General features: G+C 34.0%; 1 protein-coding gene across 1 annotated transcript in view; it reads right to left on the reverse strand.

Moving 5' to 3' along the window:
• CSMD3 (CUB and Sushi multiple domains 3) overlaps nt 1-20,068 on the reverse strand; it is a 1,056,828-nt gene that overhangs the window by 829,298 nt on the left and 207,462 nt on the right. Inside the window, exon 5 of the mRNA XM_077163312.1 lies at nt 5,378-5,585. Within this exon, the coding sequence (XP_077019427.1) occupies nt 5,378-5,585 (208 nt within the window). The remainder of the gene's footprint in view (nt 1-5,377; nt 5,586-20,068) is intronic.

Raw genomic sequence — 20,068 nt, forward strand, 5'->3', positions numbered from 1 at the left:
AACCTCTTATAGCCCTACTTCCATCTTTAGCTATTGCCTCAGTTCTGTGCTCATCCTTGATGCAAAATTCCAGGAAAGTTTTTCATTATCGTTGGTTCCAATTTTGCTTCTCCCATTCTCTTTTAAAATGGTCACAGTCACTCACAAAATTCCTTTCATCAGAGCAACCAATGATTTCCATGTTCCTAAATCTAATGATCAGTTTTGGAGCCCATATTATTTAGGTTATCATCAGCTTTGAGACAGGTGAACAATTCCTTCTTCTTGATGCATGTTCTTCATTTGGTTCCCAATGAACCACACTCTCTTGATTTTCCTCCTATCTCATTAACTCTCCTCAATCTCTTTTACTGATTCTCCTTAATTTTGCTGACTTCTTAGAGTGCCCTGGATTCACTTCCAAATTTACATGTCCAGCCTCACTTTTTATTCTGAACTAAGATTTATATATCTAAAATGCATCCTTGATACCTTCTGCTGTTGAGATAGTTCATTAGCCATCTAAAACTTAGCTCTATAACTGATCTCATCATCCCAACCAAAAATATTCCAGCAATAACCTTCCAATATTAATGAATAAAAAATCTATCCTCTCAGTTCTTCAGGCCCAAACCTTCAAGTTATCCTTCTCTCCTCTCTTTTTACCACTTCACATCTTATCAGTTAGGAGATTCTGTCAACTTTATCTTCATAACCCAGCAACCTCTCATTACTTCCATTGTGATTTCCTCATCCAAACAACTATAAGCTCTCACTTAGATTATTACAATATATCTCCTGTTCTTCTATCCGTCCCCCCTTATAGATTCTTTCTCACACAGCAGTCAGGGTGAACCTTTTAAAATAAAAGTCCTATCATGTCACTACTGTACTCAGAGCCCTACAATGACTTCCCATTTCAACTACAGTAAAAGCCAAAGATGACTCTTGAGATCCTACTTCCTCCTAGCTGTTTGTCTAACATAATGAGTTCCATTCTGCCTTATATACTTTCAGATGTTTCTACATGGAATACTTTTTACTGAGATATCTGCTTGGCTAATTCCCTTACTTCTTCAAGACTGTTCAAATCTCAGCTTCTCAATTAGATAAACTACCCACCCATCACCTCACTTCTGCTCTCCTGAACTCTCTTCCTTGGTCCACCTCTTCATTATTATCAATCTCTAAACCATTAGCAAAATTTACATGTTTATGTTGGTTATTTCATTGTCTTTCTACCACTAATAGAGCTCAGGTTCTGTAGGAGAAGGCCTCTTGATCTCTAGAGGAGAAGGCCTCTTTATCTCTAGAGCCACTGATGTATCACAAACACTTAGAATGATGCCTGGTATGCATAGGTGCCCAGTAAGTATTTGTTGAATGAATGGGATTTGAATAATGAACCAAGCAAATTGATTGGAAGCAATTTGATTTTTTAAGAGTACCTAATCAAATACTTCATGCAACGCTTTATCAATAAGGCATTGACTAGTTACTGTCCACCTCTGTATCCCTGCCACAGCACCTAGGCAGACAATGCCACTCAGTATCAGAGTTGAGAGAAGCCTTAAATATAATAGATGAGGAAACTGAGAGTGGAGTTGGGAGTGGTAGTGACTTGACTTCCCATTGACATCCATCAACAAAGAATCAAAGATGAAATTAAAACTCAGTATTCTTTATCCTATATCATTTTTCATTGATATTTACTGGAATCAGTTAAAATTCATCAGTACTCATACTCTTATCATCTAGTAAAATTGAGTGGTTCTAGTGCAGTCTTGTTGGATCATGCAGTGTTATACTGACTACTTTAAAATGAACAAGAACCTAGTGATTTAGCATATATATTTGCAAGTGAATCACTGGAAAATAGTTAATATCCTTTATACAGCACAATTGTTGGGCTAACTCTGCTGTGTTATTAGTGTCATTAAACCTTGTCTCACTGTCTGAACTTTAGGAGCAAAGCAATATTATATATAAGGTAGTGGTAAGTTCCAGGGCTCTTGATACTAGATTTTCAATGAAGACCACGCAGTCAAAGCAACCATTTTCAATTTAATGAAAAGAATGTGATTCTCTCCAGCTGACATTTCTTGATCGAATTCTATTGTGAATTGAAAATGTTACATTAACGACATAGTAAATGCATAATCAAAAGAGCAAGCTAATGCAATGTCACTTGAAATAAAATGTTCCATTTTAAAAAGATGAGATCTTTTGGAAAGGTATGACAATATTAAAGGAATTAGAGGACCAGAATCAGATTTAAAGGTTTATTTTTAATTATTTATAGATCATTTTACATATCAATTCTATAACTATTGCAATTTAAAAGGTAGGCTACTTTATATATTTAAATGAGTATGTACAATAGTAATAATTTACTGATACTGTATATCTTTAAATTGGCATTTATAATAATGTTGCATAATATGGTCATTTGTATCCATTTTTTTGAAAATTGCCAAATGACCTATTTGTTGGTTTACTATTATAACCAAGATTTTGACAATTCTACCTAAACATTTATTATAACACTAATGTGAAAATACAGCAAAACAATGAATTTATTAGTTGCTTTTTTTAATATTGAGGAAAAGGAAAACAAGTAAAGTGACCATGTGTCATTAAAGGAGAAAATTGACATAATAAATTTTGGGATCTGCTGCAATTAATGAGCAAGATGCATTGGTTTTAGCTACTCCTGTTGATAAGAAAACATGCAAACCATTACTAGGAAAGTTTATTCTGAAAAAAGAAAGTGACTAGATGAACATAAATGGAGTTGTTGGAGTTGTTTCAATCTGTAGAGTAAATGAGCTAGATTTGGGTATTTTCCCTTTAGTTGTAAAGGAATCGGGGCTACAAAACAAATGTTCCCAAATATCTTTCATTATATCTATTAGTCGAATATGTTGCAAATATAAAAACCGCCATGTTTAATGGGATCATTTATATACCAAATATGTCTATATCATATATTCATGGTATTATCATTCACCTTGAAATGACTCAAATACATGTTATTGTAGAAGTAGTAATTTCTAAAATAATAACTACAGAATTCTCCAACATTTAAAACAGGATTCTGCTGGATTTCATTGCACTCTGGCATGAAATTATCAAGGAAAGAGCTTAAGTTATATAATCATAACTATTGAGGGACTGGAGATAGAAAACAACCAAACAAACAAACGAAGTGGGTATAACTAAATATGTTACTTTGGCTTTACCTTAAAAGTCATATGTTAAGATGATGACACCACTTAATACTTTTGCCAAGGTTAAGCCAACATCTTCACTCTAAAAGTGTTTGTTTGTTTTTTAACATTTAGCTAACATCTTTTCAGGAGCAGTTCACACTGCTGTTCTTTTTTCAAACTCTTCTTCTCTTTTATTTGTGATACTTCATTTTCTTAGATATACCCTCTTCTCTCTGAATACCCTTCATCAGTATTCTCTGCTTGGTCATCAGGCTCAGCCCAGTACTTACATGTTGTTGATCCTCAGACTCAGTCCTAGTCCTCTTTTTTCTCATTCTATTTTGTCTCTAGTCAATATTATTCCTCCGTACTGGATCAAATACCACCAATATCAAATATTTTTCAGTTACATCTCTAACCTGAATTACTGAATCTCATGTAAACATATATATAAAACTGATGGCTACAATTTGCTTCTCAAAGAGACTTCAGACCTAATTAACTCAATATTCATGGCATTTCCCACTAAAGTCAATATTATAGCATTCTCCACTTCAGACTTCATCTAACTTTATTATTTCCCATCTCAATGAACATCAATATGCAATTAATATTTTGTAAGTCAGTAAAACAGGTTTTATTTTAATACCAACTTCTTATTTCCCCCTCCATTATAGAGTCCTTTGATTATACCTCGTAACTATCTCTCAAATCAGTCCACTTCTTTATCTCTGTCAATACCATTCTAATCTCCTAATCCAAGGTGATTGCAACCACCTCTTAAAAAATCTTCCTACATCTAACCAAGTGCCACTTAAAATCAGTCTCTACACTTCAGTAAGAATAATCATTTGAAAATAAAACATTTCAACAAACTCCCACTTATTGAGGAAGCAGCCATTGCAAGTCCATCCTTTATGGACTTGCCCAATCAGAGCCCTGGGTCTGCAATATTCCTTTATTGGTGCATGGAAGTGAGCCTGTGCTCAGCCCACATTCTTCTTCCATTTGGGTGTGATCCTCCCTTGATCCAGATATGCACAGTGAATTTCTTCAACTTGATGATGCCTGTGCATCATACGGCACCTGGCCAACTCCATTAGTCTATCTGTTCCTAGTGGAAAGAAATGGGATTTTCCTGCTACAGCAGGAGAGGGGTGCATATAGTCAATCATCCTGTATCATCTGGAGGGGAGACCCACAGGCCATGAGACCAATGCTCACTGCTGAAGCAGACTCTCTTCTGTATCTTCTCTGTGTGAATGAAAGCATTGCTCTAAACAGTGCTTTGTGTTGTGTGCTTCCTGATGCAAAATCAAAGTGCCATGCAGTGAGCTGCAATGTTTGGCCTCCTACTCTTGATCACCAGGATGATTATGAGCTTTGATGTTCTTCATTTGCTCGGTCTTCTCCCCTGGTGGTAGCCTGGAACTTTTGCTCAACACTACTGCCCTTGGGAATTCTTTACATGGCTGACAAAGCCCTTCCTGGTCTAGTGTTTACCCAATTCTTTACTTCACCAAACCCATTTTATCATTCTATGAATTACTGAGTCATAATTTATATTTGGCTCCAACAATATTCAGTAGGCTCAAATAAAAAATAGCTTAGAGAAAAAAAATTCTCTTTTAAAATACTATGACCTAAAATATATGCTCTAAAAACTGCAAGTCTCATAAGACCATGACTTTAGTCTCTAAAGAAAGAGACCATATTTATCCAGATTAAAATGGTGTTTGATATTTTTTCCCCTTTGGATAAGTTACATAAAAAATCCATCTGCATAGACAAAGGCAAATTACAATGAAGACTGTTCTATTAATTTGAAAGGAATCACCAAGTCCAGACTGGCATACTAAGGAAAAAAAGCAAACATTACAATAGGAACAACTTTTATTTTCCTTACATAAATGCTGATTAATACACAGACTGATTTTCACTGATTGAGAGATGAAGAAATACTGATGGAAATCTCCACTTTTCAAAATTCCAATTTATTTAACATTTCAGTGCCCTAATCATCAAAAATATGGCTTGACTCTGACAACATCCCCTTATAATGTTCCTACATCATAATCTCTTTTAAAGAATCCAAACCTTGAAAGGCCCATGACACTTGGTCTTTGATACCAAGTTTGGCTAAGGCAATAACACCAATTCGAGGTTCATAGAATCTATCTACTTACCATATTGTAGGTGGCTCAGAACCTTCTATTTCAAGATAATCGTATTTTTCTTCCATTTGGAAATCAGTAAATATGAGTGAAATGGTGTCTCCAGGCTCTGCTACAATGGTCCAAGTACAATCAGCGTTGTTGTGGTATTCATTAGGAAAACTAGGGCTAGAAATGATGCCACTGGATCCTCTCATTGTTCCTCCACATGCATCTTCAGCTGTGAAAAACAAGAAGATGCTCAGTTATAAATTATTAAGAGAATGCAATTAAAGCAACTCTGCTAACATTTACAAAAAAAAACTATACAAATGTTATTTATATTGCGTGCATGGTATACTAATGGAGAAGATTAAATGAAATGAGAAATGTATGAAAAACTTGTAAGCTCACGTATAAGTACTAACTATATCTTGACAATTTTATGACAATTGGTTGAAGTAGCAATGAAAGCGAGTACAAATCTACACTCCAAAATTGGATCTCAGCATGATAGAAACCAAAATTTGTTTTTCAGCGATTAAGTGATGAAGCAAGTAAATGAAAGAAACATCATCCGTAAGGCTTGTGATGGGAAGTCTTTAATCACTCTTTGTATGTTTGTTGATGGCAGAGCTTTGTTTTTATTTTTTAAGTAGGCATGCACAAAATTTAAAAAATGATTTAACAAAGAATGGTTTGTTTCAAAAGTTATTGAAAAATGTTTGGGGAAATGCAATCCAAATAAAATTATACTGCATATTCAGGATATAGAGAGAAATATTGTACTAAATAATATCTTCAGTCATATTTTCCATCAAACAGTGTAAAATTTTTTATGGCTTTTCATTTGGTATGTGCAAATATAATATTATGAATGCATTTCTACAAACCTAACATTTAGATCTATGATTCTGCTTTTCCAAGGGGTATTCTACTTACACAGGTTTACTTTTGGTCAATGGTACACCCTTATATAGTGGTTACATGAGCAAATGTTTATGGCATGAAAATATAATACTTCTTGTTTCAGAGAGGAATTGAAGCCATAACATTCACCTTGTTGGAATACTGCGTAGGCCAGTTAAGCTAATAGAATACAAATTTACTTGTGCATTAAACTGTTTCAAGATTAATGTTGTTGCCTTGAGCTGTTCAGGAATTTGCTTCCATTCAAGTTAAATGTTTAAGAAAAAAATCTGACTCTAAAACAAGTGATTATTTGCTGTAACAGATAGCTCCATAACTTCGCTTAATAGAGATGGGCAGTAAGTTTCTTTTTAGCTCCATGATGGGTGGGGAGTGGCAAAATGGTTGGTGTTGAGGACAACTTTATTTTAATATAATGTACATGTCAAATAGCATTAGCTGCTTTCTGCCCACAAACTTCATCCATTTAACTCTGTAATCTATAAACCGAAAGCATAAATATATTCCTCTTACAAGACATGTTCCTTTCATCACACACTGTCGTAAAAATGACAAATGTTTATTTTCATCTATTTCTTAAGTTTGTCGAGCAATAAGAATGAGCTAGTGGCCCCATCTAGACCATTGGCACATTAAACAACACTTTTCTTGCCTGAATCTCTAATATCCTGAAAACTTTAACCTTCTGGCACACCTGGCCAGCTACCTGTACCTCCGACTGTGTATCACTTATACTCTCTACCTTCTCAGTACAAACACCAAAGTTAATTACCACTTTAGGAAGAAAGAAAAAAATACATTATCACATATTTAATGTAATTGGTTTGCTGAACTATTTTTTGCTCCCCCAATTACCCATTTAAAATGCTGTGTGCTATTTATTTTCCTTTCTTTCAATAAAATCTCAGGCAGCACATGATAATCCTGCTCATGCTTAGATTAAAAGCAAAAATCTCCAGTTTTTATTTTAATTGAAAAAAAAACCACTTCACTAATTAATTTGGCTACTCCTGGGTACTAATGTATAAATACACTTTACTGTGGTTAAGATTCTTTTCTCCCTTACCATGGGTTTGTGGTAGAGGAGGCGAGGAGAGGATTTCCTTTTTTTATGTTTCCCTGCTAGTATTTCAGTTTATCCTACTCACTGAGCTGTCTCTGATTCCTCTAATGGTTTGAAGGAGAAGGGGTTGGAGCATATATGCTTTCATTTGTCGGACACTGATGTGGTATGGTTTTTCATGGAGCTTGGCAGATGATTAAAACCAGACGATTCTTTCTTTCATGAGATGGGGCCCTGAAAGGTTTCCCCATAAACTTGTTGGGATGAGTGTCTCTGGCTGGCTGCTTACATTCCTCACTCATACCACAGACAAAGAACAGTAAACCTGCAGTGCTTAATTTTCCCCCCCACTTCCAGGTGGGCTTCTTGAAAAATACTTAGACTATCCAGATCAGAACTCCTTTTAGATGTCCTGCATTTGGTCAAATGGAAACTTGTCCTTTTGATTCACCCTCTGTAGTAAAACAGTTTCTTCCAGAATGCAATGGTTATTACAATGCATAGACATGGTTTTAAAAATAATTCAATGTGTCCACCAAACTCTTGGGCATACACATCGGTTTTCTCTTCATGCTCTCCTTGAAGTTCCTTTATTCAAGCTCACCAGAGAGATAAATCAGCTCAAACTACCTACAGATGGAATGTGGAGGAACACACAGAAAGGCTCACTTTAAAGGAACCCTTACTTTACAGCAAACAAATTGCAATTGTAAAGTATGACTAACTTGCACTTGAAAACTAGAACGAAAATTCAGTTCCACCAACACTCAAATTAATGATCTTGCCAATTCTTATAACAAGCTCTTTGTTCAGAACTTCTGCTTGATTTCTTTGTTACCACAGAGCCAACCTAGCATAAGCGTCTGACAAAAACCATAAAATCAGCACCATTTGCTTTCAGTGCATATTACATTGTACATACTTGGCGGCCATAAATTAATGTTTACAAACTTCATATTGTGCTTTGGCCGAATTTTAAACACCATGTTCATAAAAAATAAGCACTTTCATAATCAAGGAATTTGACAGCAGGATGAATTATTCTAAACCCAAATTTTATCTTAGAGTGGATTTAAATAAAGGGTTGAATTAGAACAAGTTCATAGAACACTTGCATTCAGCACTGTGTTTTTTCTGCTAAATAACATTGCTTGGTATCTGGTCGGAGTGAGTATGCATCCTGTCAATGCCAGAACAGAGAATTTATTCTTTCAGCCTCACTCCATCTTGGCCACCATGCTTGTCATTTTGATGAGTGCATCTAAAGCATCTCCCCAACCATTCACAGAAAGGGCTGATTTACAGAAATATTTTCAATTCAACTATTTCTTATGATACTCAAACTACATATGGTCTGGCTATTTGAATTTTTTCTGCAAAATTTAAAGTTGAATCATTTGGCCACCTATTCAAATCATATTCATGGAGGATACAGTAAGTGCCAGGAACCATGTTAGTGAAGCTAAAATGAAGATCAAAAGTCATCATAATCCCCCAGGTCTCATGGAACATCCAATCTAATAGGTGAGCCAAACTCTAAATAATAGTTTTATTTATGTGTGACAAAATAAACGCAAGAAAATTACTTTGCTGGCAGGCACCATGAAGAAGGAGCATTCAGTATTGCATTCTTTGTTGGGAAATTGTTGACGTAGTTAAGGAATTTAGGAATACTTCCCTGAGGAAGCAATGCCAGAATCAAAATCCAAATGATTGGTAGGAATTATCTAGAGTAGAAGCAGAGGCAAGTATGTTCCAGACAGGAAGAATGGCTAAGATACTTTTACTGGATGGAAATGGACATTCCTAAAAATCAAAGAAGGCTTGTGTGCTAGAAAGGAGAGAATGTGGTACCAAATTACCGATGAAGCTGAAACAGCAATTAGGGGTCGGACCTTGCAAGACCTTTCTGACAATGCTCAGGAATTTCTCCAGAGCAATAGAGTTATTGAAGGATTTCAGCAGAGAGGGGAAATGATGAACATTCTGGAGGCTCTGTGGCGAGATGAAGGAGCCCATAGTGGATGCAGGTTACAACACTGAATCAAGAGTTCAAATTTTTGCAAGGTTTATGGCTTTCTAAAAACAAAGTACATCTTGTTTATTTTGTCTTAACAGATTTTTATCTGGTATCTTCACAAGATTTGTTGGATTTTTTATAGTACTTTGGAAAAAAATAGCATTATGGCAAAATGAATTAGAATATCCTTTTAGGCCAATCAAAAATAAAATATGTGTTCACCTAAAAGGTAAAGTCATGCTATTAAATATTTTTGGCTTCCTTTGAGGTTAACTAGGATTTATGATGGCTTACAATGTAGTTAATTAAATAAGGGATACAATGGATGATGAAAAAGTTGGCAGTTTTTCTACTCTCATTATAAGAAAACTATATAAATTGTAAAATTTCAAGCTGGCTAAATGTTCATATATGTATGCCCATGAACATATAAACTTGGGTTGGATGATGGCAAGTCACATTTAAAAAGCTTGCAAACTCAGTCTATTATAAAACATGAGGAAACAGCCAATTCAGCCAATGGGAACGATGATAGCAACGTAGGACCTTAAAGGATAAGGCTTAAAAATTTATTTTGGGCTTGGGAAAATTCCAACTCCCCAGGGAAATATCAACTTCCACTTAAGTGTTCACTGTACTCAAATCTATTGATGCTATCACATTTAAAATGTTATTAAACTTAATTTTGTTTATACTATTATAATGTAAACCTATCATCAAATTAATCCTATTTCTATATATAATGGATAAACAAAATGTGGCATATACACATGATGGAATATTTTCAGTCGTAACCTAGAACGATGTTCTAATATATGTGACAACATGGATAAAACTTGAAGATATGTTGATTGGAATAAGCCAGACACAAGAAGACAAATATTATATGATCTCACTGATAGGAATAATTAGAATGAGCAAATTCATAGAGTCAGAATCTAGACTCTAGGGGGCAGGATGGGAGTAGAGGAAAGGAGGTTAATATTTAAAATGTACAGAATTTCAATTGGGATGATGGAAATTTTTTGGTAATGCATAATGGTGATGGTAGTACCAACATTGTAAGCATAATTAACAGAATGAATTACATATTTGAATGTGGTTTGTAGGAAAAATTTTATTTTGCATATATGTTTCTAGAATAATTTTTAAAAATCCGTGGTGCTGTAAAACACAGAAAATAGCATCATGGCAAGATGAATTACAATATCCTTTCAGACCAATTAAATCCTAACTTAAACCATGGACTATAGTTAATAGCACAATTATAAACATATGCTTTAATCAATTTTAACAAATGTATCACAAGGTGCTGATAGTAGGGTGGTGTATGGGAAGCCTGTATTTTATGCATGATTGTTTTATCAACCCATAACTTTTCTAATTTTTTTTAGTAGTGAATTTAAGGAACTGTATAATAATGTTCTTTTGTGTCTCACCTATAAGAAAGAAATGTCACAAAAATCACATTAAAATTAGTGCTTATTTTTCATAGAATTTAATTTTACCTAAGTGCAAAGATTAAAATAGGCCACTATTTTTCCACAAACATATTTATTCTAGAATTAAATTTTAATTTACTTTAATCTCTGATAATTCTTTAGAGACTGAAAACACCTGATCTATTTTTTTGATATTTGGGTAGGAAACCATCTATTTCTTTTAATACAATGTTTATTAGAACTGCCACAAAGTGTGGCTGTTAAAAGAAATAGAGAGCTTCAAAAACCACCTAAAACAGCTTTTTTAAACATATATTTTTCATACTGGTCTCATACTGTGTTTTTTGTCCTACCATTAGTTTCTTCTTAAATAGCTTAAGGATAGGGGATTGGGGTGACAGGAAATAGGCCTGTTCATCACCAAAGAGAAATGAACCATAAATTGTAGAAGATGTACACACTTGAGCAATTCCAGAAGCTAAGCATTCAGTACCACCCCAGACTTAATTATGAAACATTTTTCTGCAAATTTCCCTTGCTTAATCTCATCCTTCCATCCATACTCAGGTGAAACTGGCATCCATGTGAAACATTTTGTTCTTTCCCAGGACAGGTATCACTATGGTCTGCCTTTTAAGTAGACAAACTACTTAAATATTACACTCTTATTACTAGCTATTGTGTTATTAACACAGAGCAGCAGCTCATTTTGTTCTAACTGTCCATATTTACATATAAATTTTTGGCTTTATGCATCTTTGCACTTAAGGAGAAACTATTTTGTCACAGAGAAGAAAATTGAGCAACTGGGTGGTTAAATAGCATGTCTTCTAGATTGCTAGTTTTGCTCTATGTTTGTCAAAGCACAACAAATAATACTGCTTCCAGATCTGAAGAAAGGAAAATTGGATTTTTGATGATTATGAAGGAAAATTAAAGGGTTCTCATCACATTCATTTCTCGGTCCAGCTCTTCCAGCTCCTTTCATATTAAAACGGATGAAATTAAAGAGAAACATATTTTTGACAGCTCAAAGATAAACATTCATTGTTCATCTAGACAGAAATCTCTTAGAAGTATAGAAAGCTGTGTAACAGTATCATCTCAACATTGAAGAATTAGTCGTGAATGCTGAAATACACCTTTGAGTAAATATTTCCATTAATTTCTGTTTAACTTCCTAAGAGACATATTGAGAGAAGGAGAGACTAGCTAATGTACTATAGAAAGCAATTAAGAAATTTAGGGCTTTATTTTTTTTAAATTCAGCTTAAAATTGCAAACCTTGACAAACAAACATAAAATTCACATTAAAATACTGAACAGAATCTTCAAATAAGGAAAAAAAACCAACCAAACAAAAAACTATAAGTGTGCACTCAATAATAATTTATATTACCTAAAGACTTGGAGAAAGTATCCTTAAATTAAATCAATGAGCATCTATGGCAGAGAAAGAATGAGTAAATTGCCTCAAAAATGTTTTTAAACTGAGCAAAATATATGAAATAATTATTTTCAAATATTGGGTCAGACCCATGCAGAACTGTGATTCTAGACAGGAGAGAAACAAGTGAGAGGAGGCCTAAGACTGCTTGCCTTTCTAACTGGAAGCACATCCTGGACCATTGAATAAAGAGGATTACAAGTTGGGCATAACATTCTCCTTGAGCTGAGTAGATAAAGTTCAGGGAGCAGGAGGTAAAAGGCAGAATTCTAGAGAAGAGGGAGGTTTGCAGAAAAAGAACTTGAAAAATCTGCATAGGAGTCCCCTGACTGTTTGCCGAATCGTGACAAATGAATGCAAAAGATGAAATTCCATGAAGTTAGGTTAAAGTAGACCAAGGGTCTGTAAGCTAAATGGTTCCTAGAGAACACACTGGGATGGGAACTATTAATTTCCACCAGCCAGAGTGGGTAGTTCTCTTTAAATTACTGAAGTATTCAGTATAAACTCCAGAAAGAGCTGCCCTGCAATAGAGGAACTTAATTATTCCTACAGAAAATACTCCTCTCGAATGGCCCTAGCAAGGTTTAAATCAAATCTCAAAAGAAACAAACTGAATCAAAAGTAAGTTCACGGCGCATTAGAACAAAGTCACATTTTTAAAGGATGATAACTAAATCCAAAACTCAATAACTTATAATAACACAATGTTTAAAATCTAGTAGAAAATAACTACTTGTGTCAAGAATCATAAAAAATATGACCCACAACCAAGAGAAAAATAAGTCAATAGAAATAGACCAGAAAAGGTCGAGATGATGGAATTAGCAAACAAAGACATGACAGATAAAACTACGTTCAACTATTTAAAACAAGGGTTAGTAACTTATGAACAAGAGTAAATCTGCCCTGTTACCAATTTTTATATTTCCTGTGAACTAAGAATGTTTATTCACATTTTCAAACAAACGAAGAAAATGATGAATAAGTGACTGAGATTATATGCTGCCTGTAAAGCCTAAAATATTTACTATGTAACACTTTCCAGAAAAAGTACACAGAGTGGTCATAGTGAGGAAAGAAATATAAGATAGAAAAATCAGCAAATGGAAACTTAACAAATGAATAATACTGTATTAGAAATAGAAAGTCACCATGTGCCTTCCCATGTGATAGAGGAACCCAGGATTCGAGCTGTCTTTCTTGAGTAAAGGTATCCTCTTTGTGATGCCTTATTTGGACATTTTCACAACCTTAGAAATGTAACTTCTAACTTAATAAATCCCCTTTATAAAAGCCAATCCATTTCTGGTATTGCATTCCAGCTATTTTAGCAAACTGAAACAAGAGGGAAAAACAGTCATTGCTCCCCTCTCCAAGTTTATTGTGCAAAATGGAGATAATTATTGTCACAACCTTGATGTCTTATGTTCCCTGTTTCTTCTCCATATAAGTACATTTTTTGAAGTTAGAATACACTACACAATTTTTCATACTGCTATTTTCCCTTACAGCTGTATAATAATAATTAAAATTCTTTAAAAATATAGTTTTAAATGACTGTGTGTCATTCAATCACAAAATTATACCATAATTTATTTAGTCATTTATTATTTAGAGTAAGGCAATATTATTATTAATAATACTGTATCAAATATTAAAATATATGAGCATTATTTTTCTATAATATATTTTTCTATAATTGATATCAAGATGGTACCACACTTTAATATTACATTAGGTAATAACATTTAAATATTTATTTTAAATTTTAAAACAATTAAACATATATTTCTCGACGACTTTTATTTTTTTTATTTCATCAATTTCTCATTTTTGCCCTTTGCTAATTTTTCTACTGGAGTGAATTAAAATATTATGAAAAGTAGGTCTAGGGTGAGTATTTTGATTTTGTTCTGCCTATTAAATGAGTATGGGTCACAGCCAGCATGGATTTTTTTTTCTATTTTTGGCTTTTTGGTGCATCAGAAACAACTGACGGAGCACCCAGAATTCATGTTCTGGTTTCACAGTATGAAGTTGTTGCTGGGAATCGGCTGCCCAACCAGGGCAAGTTTTCCACTGTTTCTCATACCTAGGTGAGTCCACTAAAGTGAATTATGAACAATTGAAATGAGCTACAGTTCAGGTTTTGCCTATAAAAACATCCCACAAGATTGTTCATACATTTTTTCCTCTCCTTTAGCTTTCTGCATATTTTTGTCATGTGTGAACTTGAAAGTCACATGATGGTGGTGGAGGAGTCTTTTTGGCTTGGGTCTTTGAAATGATTGTCTCCCTTTAGAGTTTAACATCCATAAAGACATGATACTTCTATCATTTAAAAAATAATGACATATAGTAGGTGTTCAATTTCATCAATTTCAGATGACAGCATTGTATATGTAAAATATTAAAAAAAGAATCACAAGATAAAATACTAGACTTAATGTACTGCTTTAGCAAGACTACTTAATATAAGGGCAATATATTTAAAATATACCAAAATACACCAGAAATTAACAATTAGAAATTGATATTAAAATTTCACATATCTAGGAATGAAGGTAGGAAACATGGTAAACCTGGGTAAAATTCTACTCAAAATGCTACAAAGAGGGCAGGCCACGGTGGCTTAGCAGTCAGAGTTCTCAACTGCTATGCCAGAGACCTGGGTTCGATTCCCAGTGCCTGCCCATGCAAAAAAAAAAAAAAAAAAAATGCTATGAAGAAACCTAAGAAAATGATGGTATAGTCCATATTTTTAGATTAATAATGTAAAATGTCAATTCTCCTCAAATTAATCTAAGGCTTTAGTATAATCCCAATCAAAAGTTTAGCAGGTGTCTATTTTGTGTGTATGTGTATATGTTTGTGTGTGTGTGTAAATTGGCAAGTTCGTTTTTAAATTAATCTGGAAATGTAAAGAACTAAGAATAACCAAGATACCAAGACTTTCTCTCACTAGTTTTTTTTTTTTTTCTTTTTCTTTTTCCTTAAATCTCAAACTTCTGTTTTTTCTGTGGTTAAGGCTCTTCTGTCAGGTACCTTCACTGAAATCATAACTTGGTCAAGTTACTGACATTTCTGTGCCTCAATTTCCACTCCTTTAAAATAAGAAATAATTGCTTTATTTTGTCATTTTTCTCAGAGTTATTGTTAAGACTAAGTTGATCTATTTTAAAGGCTTAGAAAAGTGCCTTTATGTACACAATAAATATTAGACATTAAATTATCTGGTATATGCTATGTTTCATTAAATAACTTTCTTTGAGGAAAAATATAGACTCATAGCAAAATTGATACTTAAAATATTGACTTTACGATGTCATTGAGTGGGTGCCTGGTTTTAAGCAGTCAGTCTTTGCAGAACTCCTCAAATCATTCTAAAGGGGTTCCAATGCTTTCCTTTTTTCCTAGGGATTTTCATGGACAAGGATTTGCACCTTTTTTTTCTTACTTTCTGTTCTCTTTTTACTACTCTATTTTGCAGCATAAAATGAGAACCAAGCAGCAGCAGTGAACCAGTCATTTAACTAGTAGACCTGGCAAGAGTGAAATGAAATATATGTGACTGAAAATGCCTTCTGGACTCCCCTGCTGTGGCTATTTTGCCAGAGGGAGTAACAAATCAATTGTTCCATCACCTTACCGGAAACTTCTCTCACCTACAAAAATAAAACTGTTAGGACATAGATAAAGAAAACAGAAACTATGTAACTGGCAACATTTAAGTCAAGTACATACTATCAAAATAATAATAATTTTACAAGAAACCAATTTACAAAGAGTTTAAGTAAATTGATTTAGGTCACAGAATAAGTGGTATATTTGTTGTATGGTCTCTCTGGGTCTAGAGCTCCCACTTTTGAGCTTCACAAGACAATGCTTGTCAGATAGTTGTGCAAAATATTATACAGAGGTAATGGATAGTTAAAAATTTATTAAATCAGGTTATATATTCTTTATAACTACTATAAGCCAGACCTTTCATAAGACAGCCATTAGCTGTGACTAATGTGTTAGTAATATATTATGTAATGTAGCCAAGCTCTCGTGTTTTGTTTTTTTTTTTTTTTTTTGCATGGGCAGTCACCGGGAATTGAACCCAGGACTCCGGGATGACAGACAAGAACTCTGCCTGCTGAGCTACTGTGGCCCGCCCTCATGGTAGTTTTATTCTAGAGGTAAATGAGCAAAATAGAACAAAAACTGAATGGTGTTAAGTTGTACGCAGAATATGTAACAGGATATGATGCAATATTAGCAGATGGAGAACTGTTTTTACTGCTACAGACATTACTCAAAGAGGTCCTCAGTGGTCTGAATGACATGACATCATGAATCAGCCATGGGAAGAAAAAAACAAAGCTACTGACAAAGGAGACATTTAGAACAAAAGTCATACATTTTGAAGGAACTTTACTAAGTTTCAGAAGATGAAAAGAGACCAAAGTGACTCACGTTTACTGAGATGTCTGTGGATAAAGATCACTTAAAGCCATGGTTAGGACATTACATTTTATTCCAGATTCAAGGAAAGCTTGTGTGATTATGGAGCTGAATTCTAGGCTCTGATATATTATCTAGGTGAAGAAATAACAGCAAACAATTTTTAGATAGGAATTTGGAAATTTTGAGGGAAATCATATCCTAATCATCGTCACTTTCTTAGATGAAGTAGTGTTAAAATTTGCCTTCTGAGAGTAAAAACTTCAAATAGAGTGGGGAACTCAAAGAGATAAGATTTAAAATAAGAGAAGGTAAAAATAAGGTAGGGCTTTTATAAAATAGAAACAGCTGAGGTGATTGCTACAATCTTTACCTAAACAATAATTCTGAAAGTGCAAATTCCAGAGCCTTGCCTTGGTGCTACCCAATCGGAAATTCTGGGAGTGGGGCACAGCAATCAGTGTTTTATCAAGCCTTCAAGGTGGTTTTGATCCATGCCAAAATTTGAGACCTCGTCAAATTTGTTTCTAATCACTAACTCAGAGAATTCAGGAAGAGAAGAGACAAATGTGACTAGTCTCTCAGAGATTTGAGGACACTGCATTATATTAATACTTGAATTACAAAAATGTGCTATCATCAATTGTAATGAATGCTCTACACTAAAGCAATGTGCTAATAATAGGATAATGTATTGGAATGCTGTATTTTATGTATGATGTTCTACAAACCCACAACTTCACTAATAAAGAAAAATAAATGAAAGTCTCCATAAAATCAACAATTGCAAGCTTCTATGTGCACCAATAGTTTCTTTCTTTTTAAAATTAAATGCTCTGAAATAATCTGCCCCTAAATAATGGGATGTTTTCTTCATCTGCTTTGTTATTTATTCTAAACTAAACAATGCTGTTTGCTTTTGTATTCTCAGGTACATATATGTACATTCCAAGCTACACAAATCAGGTTATATTTTTCAGCAAGGTTTAATACGATGTGGTCCATGATTATTTGCTGAAGTGAGATGAAATGTAATGTGAAATTATGTATATTATTACTGTGTATTTTTGTTCATGATTGTGTTTTAGCAATAATGCAACGTCTTGTTCAAAAACCAAGTTTTTTTACATACATGTGATTGTGCTGATCTGAATATGAATTTCAAAATTAAGAAGAAGCAAAATGAAAACGTAACACCTCTGATCAATGACTTATGCTACATGTAAAAGTACTGTTTTGTTTTATTCAGGAGCTAATTTTAGCACCTCTTCTGTGAAGGATATTACTCTAAGAAATATGTATCAGATTCTAGTGCAACATAACTTATAGCCAAAACAGATTTGCCAAAAATTATAGTTAATACATAGGAAACTACAAATTTTGAGATGCCTATTGTTCACCCAAAATCTTGCATCTAGTACTTATCTGGGTCATCTTTTGATAATGTCAGTTGCCATGTGGTTAGAGAATGCAAACCAATTTTTGTAGAGTCAAATCTAGTTATAAGTGGGAAAGTAAGTTCAAAGCCAAAGATAAATGAGTTTTAGATACTCTGCTGTTTTGGATAATTTCTCTCGTGGCATGATTAATGAAGAATTGACTGTATGGTCATACAAGAGATGAACAGTGATATAGGGCAGCCACATTTACATGAGGGAGCCCAGGAACAATGACATGAAAGTTTTTCTAAATGGTTAAATTTAGCATCCATCCAAATGTCAGTAAGCCACTTAGTGAGATGAAGGAGATGAAGCTGCACTTAAAATGATGTCTGAGGGCTTTTTTATACAGTGTTAACATTTGCATTAAAACTGCTTTTTTATGCCCTCTGTTTCCAAATCAATTGAGCTCTGTGTGCTAATATTTTACTCAAGCCCTGGAGATAAAGAAGCGTGCAGGTCAGCCTTGTATGCTGCTAAATCCCCAAAGGAAAGCTCCGCTAAAATCTAAGAGATTGACACCAGACAAGATTAGTAAAAGAATTAGTCATGCACAATCAACTGTGTTAAATACTGGGGAAGAAACATCTGTTTCTCTTGTCCTTCAGGAAAAGGCCATCAGAGTGGAGTGTTAATGCTACCAGTGTATATTATTATGGGCTTCCAAGTGTGTTATTGTTTTCTACAAAGATGGATTTGTTAGAACCAACTACCATGGCTACTTTAAATGCTACTAATGAGGTAAGCAAGTAAAAGATTGAATCCCCTCTGCTATTTAACTCCCTGATCTGGACCCAAAATCCTTCACCCCAAGGAAGTCAACAGGTCACCTCTTTATATGAAGCTGAAGAGATTTGGGCTTTAACCTTAGCAATGCTATTCAATGGTTGAAAAATTCCAAATCACAAACAAAAAAAAATTAAGAAGCAAATCTTTCCCTAAAGGGTTTATTATCTAAAATTGTTTATTAAAACATAGGAAGGAAAATCCTACCCAGTAGCTGGAGATTATTAAAGCTCAACTTTCAGAAAAAAACATTCACTGTTATTCCTCACATTTTTTAATGAACTAATTTTTAAGATCCCAAAAAGGGTAATGACTACAATAGTAAGATGTTAACATAAATAGTTCTTTAAATATCTCTCATTTTATTTCCTGGGATTTCAAGTTGGTATGTTTGGGGAGCTTGTTTTGTTGTTATTATTAAGAAATAAACCAGGGAATAGAAGAGAAAGTGATTAATAAAAATTGTATTATATAGTTCTGTTCCTTTTTATTCAATACATCCTTTTTGCTCGTTGGGTCCATATCAAGAAAAGAAACCATTTTATTTGAGTTATTTATGCTAACAATGTGATTTCTTCTTGAGAAGCTACCTTTCTTTCTACCTGAAAGCTAAGGAGATAGAGCTAGTTGTCACATATGCTGGATTTAGTAGCTTCATTTATTGAGCAAATATACTTACAAGCCTTCTGTTAGACACTTTATTTGTATGGTTTATTTAAACCTTATTTACAGGCCTATTTTACAGTTGAGGAAATTAACTCAGGGAATTTAAGAAATGTGTTCATGATTACATAGCTAATAAGTAGAAGTATTTGGATTAGATAGTGTTAATTAACAATGTGTGATAGGCAGAATAATGCCTCTCTCTGAACCCACTCAAAAAAAAAAGATATTGATTGCCCAAATCCCTGAAAGCTGTGAATATATTAATTTATATGGAAAAGGAGAATTAAGACCACAGATGCAATTAAGGCTGATAATCAGCTGACCTTGAGATCATGCATAGACTGTCTTGGAATATCCAGATGATCCAATCTAGTCACTAGAGATCTAAAATATGAAAGAAGGGGTAGAGAGAGAAGGGACTTTGCTGGCTTTGAAGATGGAGGAATGCGGCCAGGAGTCAAGAGTAGCGAGCAGTGTAT

The sequence above is a fragment of the Tamandua tetradactyla genome, chromosome 6, assembly GCF_023851605.1.
Source record: "Tamandua tetradactyla isolate mTamTet1 chromosome 6, mTamTet1.pri, whole genome shotgun sequence".
NCBI classification, from domain to species: domain Eukaryota; kingdom Metazoa; phylum Chordata; class Mammalia; order Pilosa; family Myrmecophagidae; genus Tamandua; species Tamandua tetradactyla.